The sequence below is a fragment of the Chanos chanos genome, chromosome 9, assembly GCF_902362185.1.
Source record: "Chanos chanos chromosome 9, fChaCha1.1, whole genome shotgun sequence".
Classification (NCBI taxonomy): domain Eukaryota; kingdom Metazoa; phylum Chordata; class Actinopteri; order Gonorynchiformes; family Chanidae; genus Chanos; species Chanos chanos.
The window spans coordinates 7,701,388-7,724,284 of record NC_044503.1 but is presented as its reverse complement, the minus strand read 5'-3'; the positions used below and the strand labels follow the sequence as shown (position 1 = coordinate 7,724,284).

Genomic DNA, 22,897 nt, shown 5'->3' with positions numbered 1-22,897 from the left:
CATTCCAAGAAATACATTGTTACTGCTATTAAAAAGAGAAAATCTGAAATACTCTCATTCTCATCTCGTTTTTTTTGTTTTTTGTTTTTTTTCCTCTTCATGTTTGTGTCTCGGAGCGTACAGTCACTTTTGATCTTGGATTCTAGCACGTTTCCCTGCTTCCCTGCTTTCATAAACCCGTGGTGTCTGATGACCATTTTTGATTCTGTTAATGGAATTATTTATTCATCATTTTTGGAAAACCTGTGAAGTATGACAATAAATGCTCAATCACTTCACTCGGCGTCGTCATAATTCGCTGAAAAGAAAGAAAAAAAACCAAAACACAGTACGTGAAGAACATACAGTATGTCTATACAGCCTCGGACAACAGATGTCTAAGATTCCATACGTGTCTCTACAGTCCAGCCAAGCCCTCATGTGTCCTTATGGAGACCTCATAAGACACATCTGCAACTACATAATACACACACACACACACACACACACATTCACACACAGATACCACTGAAGTGTCTCTAGACTGTCACACATATACATATATAATACAGTTTGCCTAGTTTAACTTACACCCCCACTCACTCACTCACCCCCACCCCCCACCCCCACTCACCCACCCCCCATCGACACCCCCAACCAGACTCTGCCTATTATGTCACTTAAGGTATATTTGGATGTTGTCCAAATAACCAACACATGGACTTCCCTCCAAATCTGCTTTAGTTGGACTAAAGCCCTTCTGATCGGTGTGTAGTGTCTGTGCTAACCCGTCCCCTCCCTTCACCAGATAAAAAAAAAAAACCCTCAATCTGGAGCCCTTGTTCCCAGCGACATCTTCCTAAAGAAGCTAATGCACATTTGTACAAACAATGGGGACACGCTATAATCCCTCTTGCTCGCAATCTCTCTTTATCTAATGCATTCGTTTACAGTAACCAAAGAGGTCGTCTTCTTTAAAAAGCAGATGGGCTTCGGCACGGGCGAACGCCAGGGCTCTTCCTTTTCGTGAGCACCAAGACGTTGTGGTAGCCTTTAGATGGGCACCTCACCTTTTTAAATATTCCATACGTAGGTGAGGATTACCGTGTTGGTACGTTCCAAAAAGGTTCTGTGTGTCGCTTATTCCAGCAATTTCCTAAATCCTCCTTTCGGCTGACGAGAGGGGGGTTAGGTGGGTCGGGTAGGGTGGGGTGTGGGCGGGGGCGGGGGGGAGGGGGGGGGGGGGGTTTGGCACTGGGGCCTCGGTGATGGCATGCTCCCTGCACTTGTCTGCACAACTGTGACACTAAGCCCATTACGTTTCCATTATGTGCTTCAATTTTCCTCTGAGCCTTTTTCACTCTTGACACTGCCTCCTCTAAAAATCGTGTCCCATATTACCCAGCCTTCTTTACTTAATGTTTATGCATTTTTACAAGTCACCCCTCTACTTGCTTCTCTAACACCATTAGTGACAGATGGCAGAGGTTTGTCACAGAGAAGAGCCGCTGCGTTGGCCTCTCTCTCTTCCTCTCTCTCTCTCTCTCTCTCTCTCTCTCTGTTTCTGTCTCTCTCTCTCTCTCTTTCTCTGTCCCTCTCTCTCTCTCTCTCTCTCTCTCTCTCTCTCTGTGTTTCTGTCTCTCTCTCTCTCTCTTTCTCTGTCCCTCTCTCTCTCTCTCTCTCTCTCTCTCTTTCTCCTGCTTGCTTTTCAAGCTAAAAGCAATGGCATGTCACTGTATTGGGTAGTGCTTAATGGAATCCTTTAGTCTACAGTGCCGTTCTACTCGCAAATTCAACAGCCGGCAAAGTCCAGCACTGTTGAAATGTATTTCTCCCTAATATTTGTTAAAGACCCTCTCACACTCGGTTCAGGGGTACCATTATGGGTTTCACACTTGGAATAATCACCACAAGATTCAGTCTGGTGAGCCTACTGAACTGAGATTAAATGGAACAGAGACTTTTCTAGAACCTTCTCACTAGGCTCTAGCTCTCATTACATTTATAGGTATACAAAGACCAAAATATTTTATGTTTAAATGAGAGCGAATTAGAGTGGTGTTTTCTTTTAAAAAAAAACAAAAAAAACAAAACAAAACATGTTCTTCTTTGGCATCAGCTGTTTTATAGGAATTTAAAAATAGCAAAAGAAGTACAACCTTGAAGTTCTCATTGGTTGCGGTTGCTATGCAGTCAGACTCATTTTTCCTCGAGCTCTTCCTCATGCCAACCCTGACGCCACATAAAAGAGACACAATAATTTTGGTGGGGGGCGGGAGGGTGGGCTAGGAAGAAAAATATCCCATCTCAGTGTCTGAGATTAACTTTTAGACTGAATATCTATTTGCATGTTAATTTATTACTTCCTACCAGAGGGAATACAGAATTGTTTGCCTTCAGGAAGTTTGTAATAAAAGCTTCAGATCGATGATAATGGCATTTGTGCTTGTGTTTGTCATCTTTGCAAAAGCTACAGTGCAGGAATTTTCCAGATTTATTTGTATACTAGTGCTGTAAGTGCCGTGTAAATTATCCTAACTGTCTGTGTTGCTGTTTATCTTTGTAAGACAGCACTATTAAAGACTATCCATTAATGGCCAAGCCCTGTCTAATCAATGACTGAATCAAAAAAAAAAAGAAAAAAAAACAGGCCTGTTTGTGGCATTTTATGCAAACACACATTCCCAGACTGCTCTGAGCCTTTTCTCAGTTTGCACGATGAGAATAGCCAAAAACCTCCCCAAATCAATAGTACCTTTCCCTGACCATGGTTCTGAAAAATTTTTCAGGCGGTAAGGGTTGTTTTATAAACCGAAAGTAATGATGTTTTTGTTTGGGAATAAAGATTTACTAAAGCCTCCTTCTTTCAGCGTTATTTATGTTCATTTTTAGCCATAATTTCCGAACGCGAAACCGACAAATTCCGTTGCTGTTTGATTTAAGATGCACTCTTTTTTTTCCTTTCTTTCTTTCTTTCTTTCTTTCTTTCTCTCTTTCTCTCTCTCTCTCCCTCTCTCTCCCTCTCTCTCTCTCTCTCTCTTTTTTAAGAACACACAGCATATTTATGCCCATTTCACAAAGCAGTTTACAGTTAGTTACCAGTGAGGGGATTAGGCAAAGGCTTTGACTGGGCAAAACAGCAATCTGCTGCAGTCTGTGAGAGCAGAGGGATCAGTGTGTGTAACCACAGAGCAGATGTGCTACCTCTGGGCCTGGTGTCACTCAAGGGTGGAGGGAGGTGGGGACAAAACTACAATATGGAAGAATGAAGTCGCTTCTCAGAATGCAGAGCGCAGTAGACGCCGACATGAAACGCTGCTCTTATTATTAATATTATTATTTAAGATGTAGCACATTTTAGAAGACAGAAGAACTCATGCGCTTACGTTGTGATCAGAAAAATGGCTTATATCATTTACTGCTTGATATGTAGCCCATAGCGACAGCTGATCGCAGTTTATCTGTTTTAAAGCCTCTGTTCTGTTTTCTGCAGACCAGGTGTGTCACTGTTTGTGGTGTCGTACTTGGTGATGTCATGCTGATGTCATGTTTTATGAGGCAAGTTAAGTGGGGGTGTGGACAGTATGCTAATACAGTCAGAAGGTGAGGGTTTATGTAAGTAAATTTGTGTGCAGTAAAATGAGAGGAGGGGAGAAGTCATTACATCCACTGGATGCGTAAGCAGGATGATTTCAACTCTGCGGAGGTTAACTTCAATTAATTATCTTAAAATGACCAAGTCTGTAAAGTGCCCACACATGGTCCTTTTTTAATACTCTCTCTCTCTCTCTCTCTCTCGCTCTTCCTCTTTCTCGCTTTCTCTCTCTCTCTTCCTCTTTCTCTTGCTAACCTCAAACAAAACAATTAAAAATTTTTATTCCAAAAATACATACTTACCAGCTTAGTTTAGACAGGCAGACAGACAGATAGATAGATAGATAGATAGATAGATAGATAGATAGATAGATAGATAGATAGATAGATAGATAGATAGGAATTAAACAGCACAAAGACTGATTAAAGATATGCGCAGTAACCCAAAGACAATTCAGCTTTATTTCTCATCATATAGATTTAACTGTACACAGTTCATACCATCCCACAGAAGGCATATATGAATAAAGTCAGTGCTCTCTTTTTCAAAGACACATGGCAATATATAATGATCATCAAACAAGACTGTCAACACTGTTTGAAACTGTACAAAATTTACAGTTAAGACTCAAAATTCAGAGGCAACAGAGATTTAACAAAAGTTATATGTTTGTCTTTATGCAGATGCAGTTTGTTTGTTTGTTTGTTTGTTATCTGGGTGACAAAGTTTTGTTTTATTTATGGTCTTATAAGCGTGTTTCTATTTCGAAAACAAATTTGAAATTGAATCTGGTGTGAAGTTGTATGACTGTATGTTTTTTTTTTTTTGCAGGTTTGATGTACGCTTCATTTATTTACCTCATTGTCGTGTTTTGTTCTGTTTACTTGCGAGCTGCGATTGCTGGATGTTAATTCAGTTTTCCCCGTTGCTACCTTTTAAGGGTTACATACAACAAACATACAAAATGGATGACAGATCAAGACATAAGACAGACGTTTTGTAAACTGTAGACGATCTCTTTCACGGTACACATGTTCTTACAATACTGACAGAATCAAATTACACCATATTCTGGACAGCAGTTTCATCTGATATTGTTTAAGAAAATAATACATGGGTATATAAAATGTTCCCTCTCACAAATTATGTGGTGTATTAGAAGCGCAACTGGCAGGCTACCAAATTCCAAGCCATCCATTTGATTTGCATACAGAGAATCATACACACACACACACACACACACACATACACACTCTTAGCTACATGTTTTTCATCATACATACCACTGCACAAGGTTGAAAAGAAAAACAGGAATAAGACCATACATTCCATATTAAATAAGTCCCAGTGAAAATGATATTTTTGACATTATTCCTGCCTGATATTTCTCGACTTTACTTACTTGTTTACTGGTGAGGAGCTTCAATAAATTATTGTGAGAGAACGAAAAACAAAATACTGACAGGTTTAATTTGCTTTCCTTTTAATTTGTGTCATATACAGAACAGAGCAAACTCATGTAGAGTTTTCGACAGCCTCTCCCAGTACAATACAAAACTGGGGAACAGCCGGCCAACTTCGCCTCGCGTGTAAATAGTCTATGTTCCCCTTTCTAACGGTAGACGTCACCTTACAACCAATCAGATTTCCCACTGAGTGTAACCACTTCATGTTCTTACGGAGCTGCGCTTAGAAAGTGGTTCAATTTGGCAACCCAAAACCTTCATAACCCCCAAGCTCCGGGTTACCCAGTAAAATTGGAGAGATACGCTTGTGCCACTATTATAAAATTCTCTCTGATGATGAAACGCCAACTGTACGTTGCATTGTGCATTCATCTCCCTTATTGTCACATGCGTCTTTCGTGTGTCATGTGCAATACAAGGGAAAGAATAAAGTGCATTGCCAATGTCAAGGCTTCTAATATGGACAGCAATCTTCTTTGTTCAGAAGCATGCATGAACCTTTCCTTTTATCCATGGATTCAAATTTTTGATTGTGTTTCCAAATATTGCTGCCGGATATCTTTTTGGGCGCGAGGGTAAACTCACGATCCCAAATTTACACAAACACATGCTGGAAATTTTGAAATCCAGTTTGTTTCTTTGTTTCTTTTCTTTTTTCTTTTTTTTTTTTTTTAAAGAATGAAAAAATATAAATAAAAAATAGGTATGATACAGCATAAGGTTGGACATTCTCTGGCAATGATTTAGTCAGCGATTTCAATGTGCTGTCCAATGTTTTCCCCTCCCAGACGCCAAGTTTCAGCCAATCAGTGACAACCAAAGGCCGACTTCTGCTTCCTTCATCGGAAGTAGCCTCAGACTGACTTGGTATATCGTGAGGATCGCGAGGCGTCTCCCCTTTAGCCCCACGAACGGTGCCTTTTCAGGGAACAGATGAATACAAAAAGCCTGCTTTGCGTCTTTGTTTTTTTTTTTTTCCCCTTTTACTGTCATTTATTTGGAGCATACTCTCCTGTCTGACCTCAGAACTGGGAATGTTCCATCTCATCCAGCCAGGAAGCAGGACTGGTGGGAAAGTCAGGGTAGCCCGTGCTACTTCCTGTCGATAGGTCAGAGGTGGGGCCTCCAGCCATGGCTCGCAGCGCCTGGCCAACCCCGGCTTGCCCTCCCTGGGCCATGAGGCCGTCCATGGTGAAGCTGAGGTTGTTTAGTAGGGGGGTGTGGCCAGGCAGTGAGGCGATAGATGAAGGAGACTGGGGTAGGCCGTAAGGGCTGCCCGCCCGCAAGTCATGATAAGGCTGTCCCGCCCCCTCCAGGGAGAAACTTCCGTTTAACACGTTCCCATTGGCTACGTCGCCCGCGCTTCCATACAGCCCATTGGCATGGCCAAGGTCGGAGAGGATCTGGTCTTCTGCACGTACAAACGAAGAAGTTTTTATTAGAGACAAGACAGTGTATTCTTCATTTTATTAACAACTCCAGACTGTCAGGTTTATCAGCATTATCTAGCTGTTATCCTGAAACAAAAACCTTAGCTTTTGGAAATGGAGTTTATTTAGAAACCATCACAGTGATAGGTGCGTAGTGTTCATGATATATTTGATTCAATTCACTTGGCGTTTTGTGAGGTTGAAGAAGGCATGATTTACCTTCATAGGGTTCACCTGTACCTGCAATACAAAGTCTCCCCCTGAGTCCTTCCTGTTTTGTTTCCGTAACAACAATGCCCCTAAGCACTTTCTCTCTAATTGACTAAAAGCTTCACCTAGTTTATAGAGTTTGCGCTACGGTGTTTTCATTTCTCGTAAAAGAAAGCAAAAAAAAAACCAGTCTCCTTTTCGAAGTGGCTTTGGACTTTTATGAGTCCTCCAACTAGGCTCGCAAAGATCACATAATTATATGAGAAATGTCAGAATCTACAAACTAATCCGAATGACAAATCTGCAATTATTTTAATAAGAGATCCATATTGGATTTAAAGTGAGAGACAAGAAAGAAAAGGTTGAGAATGAGGAGATTGGGTATTTGGGAGATTTTAGGATTTTTTTTGGGGAACTGCTCTAACCTCTGAAACAGAGTTCACTGTCGCTTAATCCGGCGTCCTCTGTCGAACTCTCCTTCTCTGTCTTGCTGGAATCTCGGCTGCGTTTGACGCTTTTGTAGAACTGACCCCAGCGATGCCGACCCGCGTCTTTCTTCAGCCGTTTCTCCTTCGCCCGTCTGTTCTGGAACCAGACCTGCCATCGTAGGAGGAGAGAGATTTCTCGGTGTGAGCGATGCAGAGAGATTTAAAGATGTATAGCATGTGTGTCTGGTAAAAAAAAAAAAGTGCCTGGCCAAAGTATTAATCAATTCAAGTCTAATAACAGGATGCCAAAAGGTTCAATTTCATGTTTTGAGATTTAAAGTATCTTTTTGGTTTGTTTGGGTTTTTTTTTTAATATCAGATATCAAATTTGAAGAAGATGGTTTCGTAGTTCAGTCACGTTCTAAAGGCAGCATGGGACCCACCTGAACCACTCGCATGTCCAGACCCGTCTCGGAGGAAAGCTGCTCTCTGACATGTCGTGCTGGCTTAGGGGAGTTTTTATACGCGTTTTTAAGGGTCTCCAGCTGTTTAGCTGTGATTGTGGTTCTGGGACGCTTTGCGCCTGCCTCTGAGTCATCTGCAAGTGATTAGAGAAAGACGATAAAGAAAAACGAAACATTTGGCTCTTTTCTCCTCTCCTCTACGTTAACGGCACAGCTGTTTGTCAACCGAAAATTAATCCAAGCATAACATCTCCGCTGACATCTGTGAGTAAAACATACTTGAATATTCAATGCTCAAATATTTGCAGTCATATGGTCTTAGTATAGAGACTAATCAGCACTAATTGCAGGAATTAATCATGTTTTTTTTTTTTCAAATCACTCCATCAAAACAGAACTGCAGGAGAACTTGAGCATTGTTGAGGCTTAGAGAAATCACATGTGGTGGTTAGTCAATATCCTGTTGAAACTGTCCCACTCAGGCTGGGTGGGTGGGGGGGTGGTTTGTTGGTTGGGGGGGGGGGGCATAAATCTCCCAGGAGAATGGCAGAAGAAGGGAGTTATTGGAGGCCCACAATAAAAGTGCATTGCATCGCTTAACATAATCAATCAGCGAGGGCATGGGCAAATCTCCATAAACACACAGTGAAGGGTTTCGCAAATCAAATCCATAAAAGGTCACATCAACTCGAGGTTAAATACTCAAGACCCCACCCAACTATTTTTATGATGATTTTGTCTCTTAGCCCACCCCACCCCAACCCCAACCCCCACTCCCCACCTTCCACCACGTCTCCCGATGAACCCTCACTGTCTCTGTGTCACTGTAAATGAAGAAGTTAATTGGGCCCCCTTCTTACTTGAGTGCTGAACTCTCTCTCTCTCTTTCTGAATGATGAGAGGTGGGCAGCAAATCTATACATGATTCTCAGCAGTGCCTCTAGTGGCTTTTTCCAGACAGCCGATGTTTTTTAATATTGTTCCCGACCAGGACGTACCACTTCATATAACGCACATACAGCCTCAACGTTTCCCAGTTCGTGGTTGTCGACCAAACAGACACACGAGTGAGTACATTAAAGGAGGGGAGAAAACAGACTGGAAGCTACGTGTGAATGAGACAAGGACCAGGAAAACCCACCGTTCTGTTTGGCCGTCTCATAATCCTCCTTGCACACCAGTCTGCCGTCTTCCATGAGATAAAACTCGTCTCCTGTGGCAAGCTGCCTGCTGCACATGACACAGGAAAAGCAGTGCAGGTGATACACAAAATCCTGGGCTTTTCGTACCACCTGATTTGGGGGAATCCCTTGTTGGCACGACGCACATTTTGTTCCAAAACGCCTAGGGGTACAAAAAAAAAAAAAAACAGAGACACCCGCCCATGCGTAAAAATGAATTCACGTTTTTAATGGGCTTCAAGATTAAATATCATACACTGCATCACAACACATTTTACACCTTACATGATTTTTCCATACAGCATTATCGCGCATCTGATCCTTACTTCCAAATCTTACAGCTGTTACAGCATCGTATCAGTAGTTGCGGAGAGTGGAAAAATGTGACTAAGTGCATTTGCGTTTGCGGTGGTCACGTCCTCAGCTTGACAAATGGGCCCTGATCAATGTTGGGAAGGCTGAGAGACGATGGTATATAGAGCCTACACTAAACACGCAGTAGAGGCACTAATAAAACACTGCTTCAGAATAGGCTGTAAATCAGCCGGCGGATACGGCTAAGTAAAAACCCTTCCTTTGGACCAAGGTTGAAGTTTCTTCGTTGCTGCTGGGAAATCCAGTTTCCCCCCGCACGAGCATCCTCCCCTCCAGCATCCTCCCTTTTCACGACGCACCGTTGCGGTTCTAACATTAAAAATCCTCCCTTTTGTCCCCTGGGCCAGGCTAATAAAGTTAGCCTCCACTCTGTGCCTCACAAGCTTTTTAGGTCTCATTGAAGCTTGTGACATTAAAACCTCTCAAACATGATTTAGTAAAAGCCAGTACTGATCCTGTTTTGGATAAAAGTCAAACTTAATTTTCTTCTTTAATGCTGGAAGAAATTCAATCGTAAAAAAAGAGAGAGAGAGTAGAAAGAACTGAGAGAAAGAAAAGAGAAGAATTGCAAAGTTTGCGTGTGTGCGTTCGTGTGTGTGTGTGTGTGTGTGTGTGTGTGTTTGTGTGTGTGTGTGTGTGTGTGTTTGCGAAAGTGTGTCTTACTAAGAATGGTAACAGCAAATTGAATCTGAATGGATCCGGTCTTTGTAGTTGAGAGTTCCAGCATTGCATATCATTTGTAACTAGAGTATCCTGAGTACTTCTGAGTACAGAAGGTGACATGTCTTACTGTATCATTGCTAGCAGTGAATCTACACAACTGTCAATTCCCCCACATACGTTATCAAAGAAGACCTCAGAAAACACAAGAGAGTCATACCAATCCTATTGGTTCTCATCAGTCAACTGAGACGGTAAGACTGTACAAATATGTTCAAGAGAGCAATCCCATAAGATCAAGACATGAAGGAAGACTGCTCTGACAAATTGTTAGCCATGGAAGCCTGTGTTTGGCCTAAAATAGCGACATTTTGCACAGCTCTGTTTTTGTTGCTGATGAAATGAGTGACAGCCCTGATGCGTTCACATTATCAAGTCCAACATTGTTACGTTATTGCAGTGCTTGACTGTTTGCTCTAACTGCTCTTGACTACTCAGCCTTTCACATTCACCCAGATAAATACATTTTTGTTTCCACTGTCTTGTGTTTAAAATGAGTAATCTTAGAAGTATGCTATGTAACCATAGAACCTTAAAACCCAATCATAAGTCAGCTTTAGATCATTTTCATGTTTTGAACATCCATCTCCTTGTTTTCAATCTGGGCACTGCTAAATTACAGTAAATATAAATATGTTATAAATGTCTGTTTAGCGTGTAATAACTCTGTCATAACCATGCGATGAATATAGTGTAATGAAAATATGATTAATTGTCTGTCATCTGTTAACCATGTCCATTTCGTTTAACATGTTTAATGACTTTAATTTTGTCATCCAAAACACTGCCGGAGTATGAAATAGGAAAGCAAACGTAACAGGGCACGTAAGAGGAACTACTGACGATAACTAGCTTTGCGGACATAAGGTTGCAACACAAACGACTTGATATGCTGAGCCGTACAGAAACCATCCGGCTAAAACGGGAATTAAAAACAGGTCTCGCAATAACTTGTTTTTCAAAAGACAAGAAAGCTAGAAAAAAAAAGTTGGACTCACTTAAAGAAATCCTCTTTGCAGTATACGTTCCCCGCCCGCGAGAAACACTTGTCTGCCAGCAATGCTTGACAATCAGCGCACTTAAGACATTTTGAGTGCCAATGCCGATCCAGCACCTTCAGAATGAACTTATCAAGGATGTGTTGACTGCAGCCGGCGCACTGGGGAATCTCTGCGGAGAGACAGTGAAAATGGCTTCCATTACATTACACTGGCTCGCTAAGAGCATAGAGAAATCCAAATTAACCAGACACAGAAATATACAACATAGAATCAACAAATGCAGAAGAAATCATTTTTCATAGCATCAAGAAATAGAAAATTTCAAAATACATATTTCATATGTCTTAAGAATGTATTCATCCTGAAGCGAAAAGCTGTATTTAGTGTTTCACACAATAAAATCACGAGCGGACGTTAATAAATGAACATGAGCTAAAAATCCGTGTAGTTTTGACAACACAGTAAAATCAGGACACGTTTTCATCACATATTGGTGAATACAGTTCTATCATAGCACATGAATGGCAATATAAAATATTATTATTATTATTGTTATTATTATTATTATTATTATTCAAGTAGAATTGTATGTTTTTACAGTACGTTTTAGTTCATTATTATCAGTTATTGTTATCTTCATCATCGAAATTTTGAATTCCTCACGCAGGCTGCTCTACATGCCTAATGGGATACTGAATACATGACAGGTGAACGGCGGACAGGTGAGGACAGACGTCCACTCCTATGATACATAATCAATATTTTAGAATAGCGGGTGAGGACAAGACAACACTGAAATTGGAATTCTAATTGACCCATTGCCTTCTTGTAAAAGTATGTTGGATTCATAACAGAAACAGCAGCTGAAACGTAGTGACAAAGATTATGGGTCCTCCGTTAGCTGTTTTTCCCCCCAGTGTATCTGAAATATATTGAAAGACACGTTACATCAAGAGTCAGCAGTGACAACTTTCTAGATATTGAACTCGAGAAATACGTTTTTAATTTTTAATTCATTCATAGGAGGGGAAACGAGCAAAATATTTTGAGCAAATTTTATCTGTCTTTCTAACATTGTATCTGTATTTTTGCGTCTTAGTAACAAAAATTAAAACAATGAGCATTATCCAGACTGCGAAACTCGATATTCCAGGGCAAGAATACCCAGGTAAACACATGAAAATCTGGGACTTCGATCAGAGCCCCTTGTTCTTCAACAAGACGGCGCTTTTAACTCAAGAGCTGGCTTATTTCCTGTATACAGACACGACACATACATACACACGCACACAGACACACACACACGACACATGGCCAAAGTGAGCAGCGAAACATAGATCACCAGTCACAACTCTAAGAACCATGAACCATGAAAAAAAATGTGTTAATATTAGTCGGCTCATAACTCAAACCAGTTGACACAAGTCACATCTTGGTATTTGTAATAACCTAATAAGTTTGTGTCCATTTTAGGCAGTAGTTTCAGAGATGAAACGCCATCCAGCCGATAACAGACAGACGTGGTGCTGAAAGGACAGCATTCACAGGTCCCTCAGCATGCCGGTCCAGTTATCTGAAACACCATGACTGATTGCAATAGCCCAGAGTGATATCAGCACATAAAAAAATACAGCAATCTTGACTTTTTTTCATTACTTTGGGTTGAAAGTGATCTTACAACTGTCCTTGAATATTGCACTCACTCCATTTCTTCAGGTAAGGTTTTGTTGTACTATTTGACTTGAGTGAAATAACTGAATAAAAATAAATATGATAGTAACAATAATCTCTTTCAGTGTTGAGACAAATGTTTAAATTTTATTTTTTGCGAGCCATTTTGGAAGAGATAACACATAGGGCGCGTTCGTATAGAACAGGGAGCCATTTTATCGAAAATTGTTCTGAATAATTACCCATATTTCATATAAAAACATACTAACAGACATTAAATATGATAATAATGTTTAAATACATAATACAAGAGCTGACTAGTTCTTAAAATAATCCGTATCTAATCCATCATTTATTCACCAAGGGGGGGCTGAGTAGCAAGATCTTTACCCAATCTTTTAATCTCTCATGATTCACAAAATTAAAGACCATTACTTACGTACATACCCTGGTTAAAAATGTAAACAGCACTTTGTTCATTACCTAAATTATTATGTTAAGTTATAAATTAGCCCCAAATAGGCTGCTCAAGAAAATATTTTAAAAAATGTATAAAAAGTATAAAAAAACATTCGATACATTGTGGTCTGCTTTCGCATTCTCAGTAAATACAGTAGTCTACAGTTACCAATAACAGCCTAAGTCTGTGTATTCATTCATCTTCCAGAATGTTCTTTTTGTCTTGTTATTGTTTATTTTCCCATTATTTCCTGTTGTGTAAGGTTGTTGAAGGTGATTTTACAATCACTTTTCTTTGACGTTTTTTTGATTGTATTTGAGGTAAAATAGGTTCAGTGTTAGGGTAGTAAACCAAGACCATATGTACAATTCACTGTCTCGCATACGAATAATTAGGTCAGGAATTTATCCAATTCAAACTCGGTTTTGATTGCGCCATCAGATTATATAGGCCTACTGCAGATTAACATGGTTGAGATTAAAACCAGATGCGAAAATAAAGGTAATTCTTTTCTTTGATGGCGGGCATTTAGACATCTAATACACATTAATAAAAAATAATTCAGTCATGATTTTATGAAGACAACAAAAACTAATTTCCCCTCTTTGATGTATTTTCATGCTCCGTGTCGTGAAATTAAAATATTAAACTGTACCTCATTTTATTCATTTTCTTCAGGCACTAAATTACGCGTAACTTTTTTAATCAGAAAAATTGTCATGTGTACACCGACTCTCAAAAACTATTATGTAAAGGAATGTTTTCAGTCAATACAGGGCCAGTTTAAACTGCGGAGGGATCTGATTCTACCAGTGATCCATACACACCTGTCCTACACTCAGCTCCTGCGTACAGCATGCGCCTAATCTCAAGTTAGAGGAAAAAGAGAGGGGATTGTGTAAGATCCAGAGAACGATCAGAAACCCAAACTTTTTCAGCAGAATCAATAGTACCGAAGCTGGTTTAAGTGATCTTATGCCCCATGTGTCACAGTCTGTAACGAACACGCTAAGGTGGCAGGTTCAAAACTTACATCTTACACCTTGACAGGCTGCTGTGTGTTTCTGAACTTACTCAATATTTGTGACATTTAAATGAAGTTAAAGGCGTGAATGGCAGAAAAGCGACAAAGATATCATTTCTTACATCGGCATCTCAAACCCCTTTAAAATAATGTCCGGAATACGGATGAAGCTGACATTCAGCAGAGCCTCGCTCATACACTCCTATCTGCGCCCCTCGTTCTCTTGTGTAGTTTAATTAAACGCAACATATTATTCCACAGCAGTGCCCTGCGGCAGTTCAGAGCAGGCCTGCCAATGTTCTGATGAAATAATCAATAGAGGAGGAGGAAAAAGCCTTACGTTGCATTGGCACCCCGAGTATGTCCGGTAGACCCTTCACTGGACTCTCCGTTGGTAGGACGGCCGCACTTTGCATCATTTTCATTCGGTCCGATAAAACACACACATGCACACACACAGCGCGGAGGTCTGCTGATCTCCCGTATATTACATGAAAATAAAATATGTAGAAGAAAAACTATAACGTTCCGATGTCTCGATGTAGTGTCCTCTTACAGTCCTTGCGCTGTTGTATCCTTGTAAAAATTCGCCGCACTCGGGACTTCTTGCTGTGCTCTTTTGCTCTGGATCACACAAGCTGCTTGATTCATTCACACTGCAGGGGCGGGCGTGACATCACTAAAGCACAGGCCCCGCCCGAGGACCAATGAGATGTTTGGATAGACCACAAAGGGGCGGAAGAATTTCAGCTTGTGCGTGCAGGTGAGCAAGGATAGCGATAAGGAAGTGATGACGATATAAAATTCTTCCAAATAGGCGGGACTCTCACAGAAACCCTTCTAATAAATAGGCCGTGCGCCCGTTGTGCCGTTCAATAAGCTTTTGTGTGGTGACCATTTAAGCAAAGGCAATGTTCAAAGGAAAAAAAATGTATTAATTGTACGCGCACAGAACTAAAAGATTCCAAAAAGATCTTGGGCTGTATCCGGGCCACCTGACATGTACGGTGTCAAAAGCAATCTTTTCATAACCAATAGTGATGTGATGTCCGTGGTTGTGGGCCTATTATAATGATTATAGGTCTGTTATAATATTTAAACCATATATCAGCTGCCGGCGTTTCAATCTAAATTTAGACAGGATCCCAAAAAGTGCAAGCGGACTCAGAAAAGAGAGCTTAACATTATCTGTCAGTCTTTACATTGTATTAGTAGTCTGTGCACAAACCTCCCTGACAGTGTTCATTGCGATCTTCCTTTCGACTGACTGATCCTACTTAGGGAAAAACACTCCCACAGGAGAGTGCGTAGACCCGGCTAGATGAACTCAATCTTCGCTTTCAATTTTCTTCAAGAATGGGATGCAACGGAGTGTGGTTGCGGGTCCATTTTTAGCACAGTTTCAAATAAATAAAACTGAAATTGTTTGAGGAAGCAGCTGAGTGGGCACTCAAAAACAGACCTCTTCATCTGGTCGAGTTGATATTAATGTGATGATGATGATGATGATGATGATGATGACCGTGCAGGAATGCAACATTAAGCAATTCTGATGGGTGCTAGTGACCTGTTTGTAGCTGTTTTACAAAATCTCTAAAACTGGAATGTGTGTTCCAACAAAATTGTACCATGATCGAAAAACAGAGGGGGTCAAATGAAACAATGGTTAACATTTATACAAAAGTGGGTGTATAGAAGCGGGCGCTGAAAAAGAGGAACACGGAATTTAGCTATTATATTTTGAGTAAATAATAACTGGACTTATTTCATCACAAATATAAATGTTGTTACATTACAAATATTTGCCTGAAAATTCCATTGTCTTTTTGGCGGGATGTAATTGTCCTCATTTAACGCGTAGCCTCGACTGCCCTGTGTCAGAGTATTGCCAATCAATAGACTAGTAATTATCGGACACACTAATAATAATAATAATAATAATAATAATAATAATAATAATAATAATGTATTTGACGAACGTATTTTCGTCTGCATTCAGAATTTTATTTAGCTCCACAGCGAATCACAGCTGAGTAACAAATCAAAGTAAATGTAGGTCTAACGGTTGGCTTTATTTGATGCTGGCAAATACACTCATCGTATTTTATTGTCAAACAATTTTGGAATACTGGTCCTTTGCCCTCCTGATTTTTTTTTTTTTTTGGATAAGTTCTTGCAAATGAGGAAATGGAAAAGAATGAAATCATTTGGGGGGGGGGGGGGGGGGGTTTCTTGCGTCTCAGTTTTTGTCCTCACTCGAAACGTCTGTTCGGGCCAAATCGTCCTTAATTTTCCTCTTAGGTATGGCACAAACTGTACCGTGGTACCACCCTTTATGTAATTTAGGCTATATCATTCTGCTCGACCCAGCGGAGCAGTGCTAAGCGAAGGGTTGGAGCGTATGCCCACAAACCTTAACTCCAATTAAGAGAATTTAAACTGACATACTGATTTCATTACCACATCACTGACTATTCGCAAGAAAATATTAGAGACATCATCAAAGAACATTTTAACAATGATACACAATACTATGTCTGAGTGAACATGATAGAGGGGACTTTTGTAGGTAACCCAGTCTAAGTTCCTCATTGGAACTAAACCCAGGGTGAGAGCTTGGAACACCATTCGGGTGGAGATTAGCCCACAAACACCAGCTGTGATGTAGATTTTTTTTTATCTTCCCTTTCTTCTGTTATACTCTCAATGTGGGATGGATGATGTAGCGTAGCACAATGTTTCACCTCATGTCATTTTTATTGTATATTTGTTAGCTTATGATGACTTTCACCTTTTACCTTTTAAGTCACCAATGCAGCGAAGCCACTGAACCCAAAATGTGATTTATCGTAATATTAATATCCACCAAGTTCAGTAGACGGCATATTTAAAGACTATATTGCCCAGGTACAAAAGAGATATGATTCAAATCTATATGCACTGCTTTAATGCATAACTAAGTACTTTGGTGTGATCAAAGTCAGATTATCCGCTGTTTTCTGAAGCAACGCCGGATCTTCTTTGTGGTTAATGTTTTCAAATGTAATTTTGTAAAATGAAATGGATCATCATCAAGCTGATTAAATCGGGTCAGCGTAGCAAGTGGCATTGTCGGACTGCGGCCCAAACAGACGACCGTTTAAGCCTTTCCCACGCCAGGTGTCCTACATTCTCCCTGCCCCCCCTTCATCGGGATGGTCCTGAGAGAATTATCCCAACCCACACTTTCATTTTCATTTTGATAACAGTTTCCCTGGTCAGATTATTCAATTACTATGATTGTCAAGTGCATTGAAAACGTGCATTTGGCCTTTTTTTTGAGTGGTAAATGCTCTTAAACCATCAACGTTCTGTCAGACAATTAAATAAATTGCTTCATGTACAGTGTGAATAACGTGGAAAGTATTTGATTTGGTATATCCGGGATACCCAGAGGAAGTTCGTATTTTTTTCTTAGTGGTGTCCTTTCTCTTACAACGTACCACACACAGATACACCGCACACACTCACACACACACACACACACACACACACACACACACACTCACACACCCACACACACACACACAGAAATTATATTCTATATGGACAGCTCATGTACAAGAGTACGCCATATATTTTACATGTATAGTACATATACAGGAGCTTGTCATATATAAGTCACAGAGATCCCATAGAGAGAGAGAGAGAGAGAGAGAGAGAGAGATTTCGTCTAAAAAAAACAAGAAAGAAAGAAAGAAAGAAACTTCCAAATCATGTGTCGATCCTCTTGCGTGGAGGGTCATTGTGAAATGTTATAATGGGAATCTATGTGTACAACGAGGGACCTGAACGCTATAACTCAGGCAGAAGGTGACTTCACCGCCATCGACATTGACCTGGCCGCCACTTAATTGGATATAGTATTTCAAAGTAAACGCAAACTGACGTCTGTGATTCGCAAATCTCTGTAAAATTGTATGTATATAAAAATGTAACACAACTTAGATTCCGTGAAATATGTCATCTTTACCAGAAGAATTCCGAAGTTCTGCAAAAGCCACAATGCATATTACTCACCTAAATACACCGTGTTACCTAAGGCAGCATCGGTGTTTGTGATAAATAAAAAAAACACATCGTCTTGAAAACGAGCAGTTCAGCTTGTGTACAGTTGTCTGCTTTAGAGGTTGCTTTGGAGGCATAAAAAACATTTGACCGTGTAAAATTAACCTGTACAAACATTACCAAAGTCGATTTTTTCCCTGCCGAATATACTGTGCAAATAGACTTGAATGCAATGTATGTATCTATAGCCTATATATATATTGGACGAGTGAGTTGTTCGTTTAATTATTTGAACATATAGTCCATCCATGTGGAATATTGACTAAACTTTACAACTACTCTTTAAATACTCTTTCTGTACCAGAAAGCATACCCAAGAAGAGATAACAGCCAGGCGGTATATCTTTGAGATCATAAATCCGTAACATAGATAAATTTGCTCATTCATGGTCTTGCACCCATTTTCAAATGTTCTCTTTAACATTACAGACCCCGTTCACCCCGTTTATCTGTGAAGTAGTCCACAGGTGTTTGTCTGATTTGAAGGTGAATCTGTCAAAATATGTTTGTTTACTAGATGTTTTTTAAATCATCATTTGGTTTGATAGAAATGTGATTTGATATCAGTGAAGCAGAGAATTGCCTCCCTCAAAAGCGTCAAAGCTTCACCGACCACGACACAAACGAATGATTTAAAATAAAATACGATAGATGTATTTTATAGACTACCATTAAGTCTTACAAAAGGAGAGAAATATTTTTGAATGAAACAGACATAGTTTGGTGTCGACTGACGGACTGTGCTGTGAGTCTTCAATGCTGAAATAAAAAGCGTAACGTCATGCAAACCTACCTCCTCAGGTGACTCCCGCAGCATGTTAATTTCAGCACCGCTCGCGACTGAACAGCGCATTTCGAACGTGGAAGCAATCGCGACGCTCTCCAGAAGGCTGTGTCTCTTTTCTTTGTTCATGCTCAGTTCGACTGAGTATACACTTGACCACTTTTAACCGAAAGAACCAGTTCAATTTTTCTCATTCCTGAGAAAACAGAAAATAAAAACTGACAGGACCACCGCGGGACGAGACAGCAATGTCAAAACCCTTTCGCGATTTCTTTGCGGGGAAAAGACGCGGAGAAAGAGACTGAGACCTCAGGAGAGGGCACAGAGAAAATTAAATTGCACTTGGGGGCAAATTCTATTAGGGAATAGTTATTGTCTCCTGACAGGTCCTGTCCATTTACGTAATTAGTTGAAGTACGACATTGTGCATTTTTTAAATAAACAAAATAGTGCAGTAGCTGTCTGAAATGATCTTAGCCACGCACTGAATTGTAGTCTTACACCCCACTTGATGTTAACTGTATTTTCCTCGATAGATTAGCTCATTTTAGCTATATGTAAGACGGTGAATAAACGCGTTTTAAGCATCAGCAGCAAACATGATCACACAGACAGACTAAGGGTTGTGTTCGTGAATATTAGTACAGCTGGAGTGGCTAACTTTTAAACTATATAGATTGTTTTAAATTAAACTTTTGACTGAAAAATGCCTTTGAAAGAGCATTGTAGAGAAGATTTTTCCTTTTCTACTCCTACAAATATGTGCACTGTACACATATTCTTATTATTGCATTTCTAAATATTGAATTTCATTATTCTTCACACGATCAAGAATATAATTGTGCTAAAATGGTTTGGGGCAAAGCATTACAAACAATAAAATTGTGTATCAGATCAGTACGCCACTTATTACGAGTGAAAAATCAAGTGTTTATCAGTGATTGTCCTCTGCCGCTGGAGAGGGAAAGAGCGAGCAGAGAGGTTCTTCGGCAGGACAAATTTTTTGTTGTTTGCTGACAAGACCGGAGGCTTTAGTTCATTAAAGTCGGGTGACTGACAGACTCAGGGAAACTATCCAACTTCAGTGTCTGTCATCATGGTTTGGAGTAAGCCAGGGAATAGCCTATTAGACAAAGATTCCACCAGAAACTCATGAGAATTCAAAACGACACGGGGAGCATTTTCACAACACCACTACACAGACTGTCGCCTACAGTACAGAAGGGAAACAACTGCGGACGCGGAAGATTTTTAGCAATATGCACATGCGGTAAGGATAAAAGTCAGTTTCGTCTTTCTGGACTTTCAGTGCTATAAGGCCTTGAATTTGTCTTTTGCAAATGAAAAATAAAACGAAGGCAAGTATGAGAACAGAAGTACAGGGATTTCACATTGAAGATTTACATTTAAACATTTTAGGCTGTGACAAATAATTTTACTGAGAGCCTGTGCAGGACTTTTGATGTTGGATGGCTTAACCACAGAGATAAATGTGATAGAACGACTGAGCAACAGGCATAACAATAAAAATATCTCATGCAGGCAATCAATGGTAAAACAATAGAATGATTCGTTTCAAAACGCAATAGGTGTAGAGTTGAGAAGACTAATGGGCCGGGATTCCCAGGATCGTAGTGAGATGGTGAACCTGTGTAGGGAGACCCCCCCCCTCCCCACACACACACTCACACCCACACCCACACCCACAACACCCACACACACACACACAGGTATTACATTCTACATGTACAGCACATGCACAATAGTACGCCATATATTTTAAATGTATAGTACATATGTAGGAGCTTGTCATATATAAGTCACAGAGAATCCCATAGAGGGAGAGAGAGAGAGAGAGAGAGAGAGAGAAAGAGACTTTTCATCTACAAAAAGTGAAAAGAGAGTGGCACAGAAACACACACACACACACGCGCAAAAAAATTCCCAGGGTTTGTTCTTAGGCCGTATTGTGGGTTGCTATATGGTGGTTGGGTAAACAGAGCTATGCAGATGTGTGTCTGTGGAAATGTATTCAAGCTGAATCGAGGAGGGGTGGAGCTTGTGCAGTAAAATGAGATTAATTTGACCCTGTCTCGCTCTCGTTTTAGGGGTAAATGTAAAAACTGGGGGGTCAGTGGGCAGATGGGATGTGATAAGAGTGTCATATATTAACCTTTTTCCCCCTCCTCCACTTAATTAATTCACTCTCAGATTTCACACACACAGTGTCCACGGTGGAAGCTTTATTGTATTATTAAAGTCATAGTTGGACGACAGAAAATGTATCAAACCTGTCCAGCATTTTAATATCAACACAAGATGGACCATAAACATTGGAACAGTATGTTGGAGAAACCCAGCAATAAAACAGAGCATTGTCTAGTTTATGGAAGACAACACCAAGACTCCAAGGTGAATTTTTTACCCTTGGGTTTTAAGCCTGGAGCGGGGGGTGGGGGTGGGGGGGTGGGGTTCCATTGTTCCAACTGTAACACAAACAAAACCAAAACCCAAACTGCAATCTGCTTTAAGTTTCTATTGGCGTTCGACACAATCTGGAAGTCGTTCGACATAATCTGGAAGGAGGAACAGGATGTAGTGCTATCTTAACACCACTGAGACTGAATTGAAGATTCTCGTCTTGAGTTTGCACTTTTCACCCGACTGTTGGCAAAGCAGTCGTCGTATATTGCACCGGAGCCAAGAGCCTAATTATCTCTCATTAGTCAAAACCCACATAATACCCACAGCTCCGGGCCACCTCAGGACAACCGGGACTACCTCTGACACCGGAGACGAAAAAGTGTCCTGTGACCCACTCTCCAGTGCTGTGCCAAAGACTTCACCTGAAACACCAATCTCAAAAGAAGAACACAGAAAAAAATTAAGACGGAATTGGTCGAAACTTTGTTTTAAAAGAACAATGAATCAGCTAATATTTGAGAGAAAATTCCTTACTTATGTCATGTGGCGTATTGAGAGGTTCACTACAGCAAGTGCACCTCTGGAACTTTTGGAATAACTGTCTACTGAGGGCCACTAATGATGTACTTACACGATAACTACAACAGTTAAGCACAGCATAACTTTCATGATCATGTATATATATATATATATATATATATATATATATATATATATATATAACTCTGTTATACTATGGTATAATTTATCACTTTATGTTGTGAGATAGACATTTTAAATAAGGAGGTGCAGTGCATGCCTAGTGTACCCACATTAGATAAAATGGACTACCTTAACTCACATGTAATTATATGAAAGAGGGTAACTAAACTTAATATTGGTTTATGAACTTTGAATCTATCAGTTTGAGGTCATTTACATCAAAAGCCATCAGCGTGAGTGCTCACTTGTGTAACAGTTATGATCCGATAGCAAAAACAATTAACAATTTATCTGTCTCAAATCTTGTATAAAACAGCTGATTGATAATTATCTTCTGCTCCTTTTGATGAGACCTACTCCTGTGACTCAAGTTTTTTTGGGGCTAATTGTGTCGATGCATCCAACGATTTTCGAAAGCTCTGAACCATCAACGTGAAAGCCTGTGCGTATGATAGAGGAAGACAGGTAAGGAGGGAGAGCAAGAAAGAAAGAAGAGTAGATGGGTGGAGAGCCATTTTCCACGAAACACAGAGCTCAAGATCAAGTGATGGTGTCCTTCAGATGAGCTTGTAATCTGAAGCACATCAAAACCTTGTATCCAAGCACCCATCACATCCGAGGCCCCCTGGGCTAGCCACCTCCAGCAGAGACCAATTCCAAAGTGTTTGAGGGAAGAGGCCCTGAAAGCCGATTGCATTTTAATAAAGTTTATTATCGGGTGGAAGCTAATCCTCGCAGTAATCTCCCATAGCCCAAAGGAAAGCTGGATTACTCACTTGCTATAATCCCAATGAAATTGTTAGGATTTATCCAGTGCAACGGACCAGATGGCAACAGGCTTGTTCTTCAGCCTCCATCCACCCCCACACATCTCCT

At 40.3% G+C, this 22,897-nt stretch overlaps 1 protein-coding gene across 1 annotated transcript; it reads right to left on the bottom strand.

The window, feature by feature from the left end:
• Nucleotides 1-6,062: 6,062 nt before the first annotated feature.
• Nucleotides 6,063-14,454, bottom strand: lhx4 (LIM homeobox 4). Its single transcript, XM_030785100.1, has 6 exons — nucleotides 14,345-14,454; nucleotides 10,847-11,018; nucleotides 8,714-8,916; nucleotides 7,552-7,706; nucleotides 7,106-7,277; nucleotides 6,063-6,451 (listed from the first exon to the last, which is right to left on the bottom strand). Exons 1-6 carry the CDS (start codon nucleotides 14,427-14,429, stop codon nucleotides 6,063-6,065), a joined length of 1,176 nt encoding a protein of 391 aa, XP_030640960.1. The 5' UTR covers nucleotides 14,430-14,454.
• Between the last annotated feature and the right edge of the window lie 8,443 nt (nucleotides 14,455-22,897).